We start from the raw sequence: 3,818 nt of genomic DNA on the forward strand, positions 1-3,818 counted from the left end.
CTACTAGATGGGGATTTGTATGCAAAATGTCACTAAAAGCGCCATTTCGTTCTTATAAAAGCACGGATCACCGCGATTGGCCCATATGTTGTAGTCTTTTGGACGCTGAGTCGACTGGTTTTGGTCCGAAAAGGCTGCGATGCAGCGTTCCTCCTTTATTCCCAATCGAACATGGTTGAACAAGCGGTCACGTGCTCCTGCGTACACCAGTCAGCTGGTCACCGTGCCTGCAGGGTACAACTTACTAGCCTGTTTGACCTTTTTTGGGTACAGTCCTGTCACTCGAGTTGAACCCGAGTTGAACCTTGGTGTGAAAGTTGTCGCCTGCTGGCGCGGTGACCAGGTGATTTGGGCACCCAGGAGCACGTGACCGCTTGTTCAACCATGTTCGATTGGGAATAAAGGAGGAACGCTGCATCGCAGCCTTTTCGGACCAAAACCAGTCGACTCAGCGTCCAAAAGACTACAACATATGGGCCAATCGCGGTGATCCGTGCTTTTATAAGAACGAAATGGCGCTTTTAGTGACATTTTGCATACAAATCCCCATCTCGTAGGGCGCAGTCACCCAGTTTCGGTGGAAGTGCGCGAGTTCGATTGGGATTCAAGTAGGAAGGGAGCGTCGCAGCTTCCTCGGACCAAGACCATTCGACTCAGCACCCAGAAGACTACAACTGGTGAAAATTTGATTTTAGGGTATACTTCCCCTTTAAGCAGGACTCCTGCTAGTGTGGGCACAAAGGGTGGTCTGAATCTCTCCTCTTGTGATCAAGACTGAGAGAGGACGAGAGAGAAAGAGAGATAGAGACTTTGAGTGTGAAGACTTGATTCTGTGAAGGGTCGGGCCACAGTTGCTGGCCATCAGGATATTACAGACAGGGTGAAGAGACAATCTGTATTGTGTGACAACGACTGCCAAACTGGCATGTTGTTATCTTATGAACTAACTCATGGCAGTAAGAAGGCAATGGTTCTGTTGATCATGCTGTGTCACTGTCACTGAGTGTGTGCCAGCTGCAAGCACAAGTAGACGACTTACAACTGGTTACATGTACATGGAGGGTCACAATCCTACTATTGTGTAGCTGAAGTGAAGAGGGTACGGTCGTCGGCCATGGGGTGCACTTGACAACCCATTTGCTGTCACTTCAACTCAATCACTCTCTCTCAACTACTTCGGTTCCCTCGCACTGTTCTGGCACAAGACCGACTATCAACATACGACTCGCACTTTCATCATGGAATTTCAGGGAGAGTCACCACGATACATTCAAGTGCTTGCCTTCCAAGTACATTTAACATGTCGCGATGTGCACCGCGTTAGTAAGTTGCTAGTACTTCAGAAAGGTCAGTAGTATTCACGTTCTACAGTTCAAATATCACAGCAAATGTCAGCCGATACAGTAAAGGCTGTTGCGTCTTACCTGAGAGTAGAGGTTGTCGGTGTCGGAGTCGAGCTGCTTGCCAACTTGGCGATAGTCTCGCGGGGTACGACCTGTTTCCCTCTGATCGGTCGCATGGCAGCCATTCGTCGTAAGTCTTCCGCTGCTCGCTGGCTCGACTTCTTCCTGGCTTCCTTGCGTTTCGCTTTCGCCGAGCGACCAGGACGTGCACAACAGCTGAAAACAGCGCCCATGATGATTGTCGACTGGGACTAGGAGTTTAGCAAAGCAAGACTGCCGCACTAGTGTGCACCACATGCACTGCTATTCGCACAAACATCGACTTTGACTTCGACTATGAATCTCTCTATCTGACCACGAGTAACAACACGCGACCCAAACTGGGCCAAAGCAGCAGTGCCAGTGGGCCAGTGTTGTAGTGACGGAACCACTCAGCCAGCCATCCAGCGTGTCCAGACTACGTAGAGGCAACAAAGGAAACGAGGGTGCCCGGCCCAAGTACAATGACTGTATGACTATGGCAGTATGGGTGAATTATGTATGCTGCTCGGCCCCGATATGGCTCTTCCAAGCTTCCCACAAATGCCGCGCGCAGTGTGTCACGCACGGTCGGTGCTGGCACGATGTTGTTGGGTGACCTGACCTAGTGACAGTGCAGTGCAATAGTATAGTGCAGTGTGATACGACTCACGTACACGAACATTTGCCACTTGCACCAAATTTCAGTTGTCGCTGCTTACCAGGGTTCACTCCGCATTGACATTGTACATTGTCATTATGTTGTACACGTGTATGCCATTCCACAGACTAAGGCCGACCTCACTTTGCTCACGGTTGACACTGACGAGTTGGAGTGTCACACTAGACCAATACTGGCAATAGTGCTAAGGCCATCAACACTGGTACTAGTACCACACTCCGATGGTAGCGCTTCGCTAAAGACTAAAGTCACACAGGACGATCACAACTTTGAAAGAACGACGTGGGGCTGCAACTGACACTTCCCTAGCCTGGATGCCCCGGCCCTTGGCTTTGTCGAGCATGAGCAAGCTCAACAAAGCCATCAGCAGACCGTGCGTGGATCTACGGCGTGCTGGACGAACATACGCGTGCTGGGTGCACGCGCGACTCGTTCTCATGCTACTTACCCGAACGCTATGCACTCGTCCGACAGAAGATCCGTCGCCCGACTTTTCGCGGTGGTGAGCCCCATTGCCCGGGGCCGGCGCCCAGCACTGGCACTAGTCACTCTCTCTCATCACTGCCGACATCAGTCTCAGTTCTGTTTGCGGTATCCGCTGTGTGCCACAGAACACTGGACAGAGGTAGTCACCAGTGCAGTGAAACCTCTGACAGGATGAGATCTCGAGAGAGCAAAATGGGCGTTTACTTCCCTGGTGGTGACCGCGTACCCACACAGCTCGTAGGTCTACTCGTAGACACTAGGCACCGTTTGTCACGAGTAACGTAGTCGTTAGCTCGTAGATCTGGATTATAAATTAATACACAAGACAATACTTTCATTGTAGTCATTGTAGTACGTTTTGTAGAATTAGAGGACAGGACGGGGAGTCGTGCATTGCCAGGGATCGGGGGCTGTGCAGTGTGCGTCTCCTTGGTACTGTGTCTGTGGTAGGGGTAGGCGCTAGGCCGGGTTTCGTGTAGCCGATGATGGGAAGTCGATGCTCGCTCGAGTCGCTGCGCGACCTCTATCTCTGCCGAGTGATCGTCAGAATTACACTTTCAAGGTCACACTCATGTTTACCCACTCTGTTATCATCATCGGTTCCCCACTCGGTTTATCTTTTTAAACTTGTGGTGAATGCGCCGGAGATTGGAAGTGAGCCAGGCCTCTGAATAGCAGGGGTATCTGGAAGTACAATCCCGGCTGCACACTAGTAGTAGTAGTAGTAGTCGTCATTGTCATACAAGTACATGTTGTACAATGTACATTGTACCCGTCCCTCCGGCTCCCGTGCGTTTGTTGCTTATCGTGTTCATGTTGGTTTTCGTTTTGTGCATGTTTGTTTTTTGTTTTACTCTTTTTAGGGAACACAGCCCCATGCAGTGTGACCAGTCGTGTTGAGTGAGGACATTGCAGACCGTGCATTAGCCCTTGACGGATAATGGTCGAAACCAACCTTAAGGCAGGTACTTCCTTGAATTCTGCTCCATTTCTTTAGTCACATACCAAACATGCATGAAACCTACCAGAAACGGCTACCAAATTCTGCCCATTTTTCTGCTGACAATATCCGCCAAAGGCTACCGTGCCATGCACTCGGGGATCATATTCGGATTAGCGATTAGCCACATGCAATGCATTTCGCAGCATGACTGCTTGGTATTACATAATTATAATTCTCTTAGTTCGAAAGCTCCCCAGATCCCCGCCGTCCAGGGTACCAGGGCATG

General features: G+C 50.3%; 1 protein-coding gene across 2 annotated transcripts in view; it reads right to left on the minus strand.

Moving 5' to 3' along the window:
- Window positions 1-2,832, minus strand: part of LOC135806427 (regulating synaptic membrane exocytosis protein 1-like) — a 14,842-nt gene extending 12,010 nt beyond the window's left edge. The window contains exon 1 of one of the 2 annotated variants that reach the window (XM_065320605.1): window positions 1,425-2,832. In XM_065320605.1, the coding sequence (XP_065176677.1) occupies window positions 1,425-1,636 (212 nt within the window). In that variant the 5' untranslated portion in view covers window positions 1,637-2,832. The remainder of the gene's footprint in view (window positions 1-1,424) is intronic. The other variant, XM_065320606.1, reaches the window with a different exon arrangement.
- Window positions 2,833-3,818: the final 986 nt, after the last annotated feature.

Source organism: Sycon ciliatum, chromosome 1 (assembly GCF_964019385.1).
Source record: "Sycon ciliatum chromosome 1, ocSycCili1.1, whole genome shotgun sequence".
Lineage (NCBI taxonomy): Eukaryota > Metazoa > Porifera > Calcarea > Leucosolenida > Sycettidae > Sycon > Sycon ciliatum.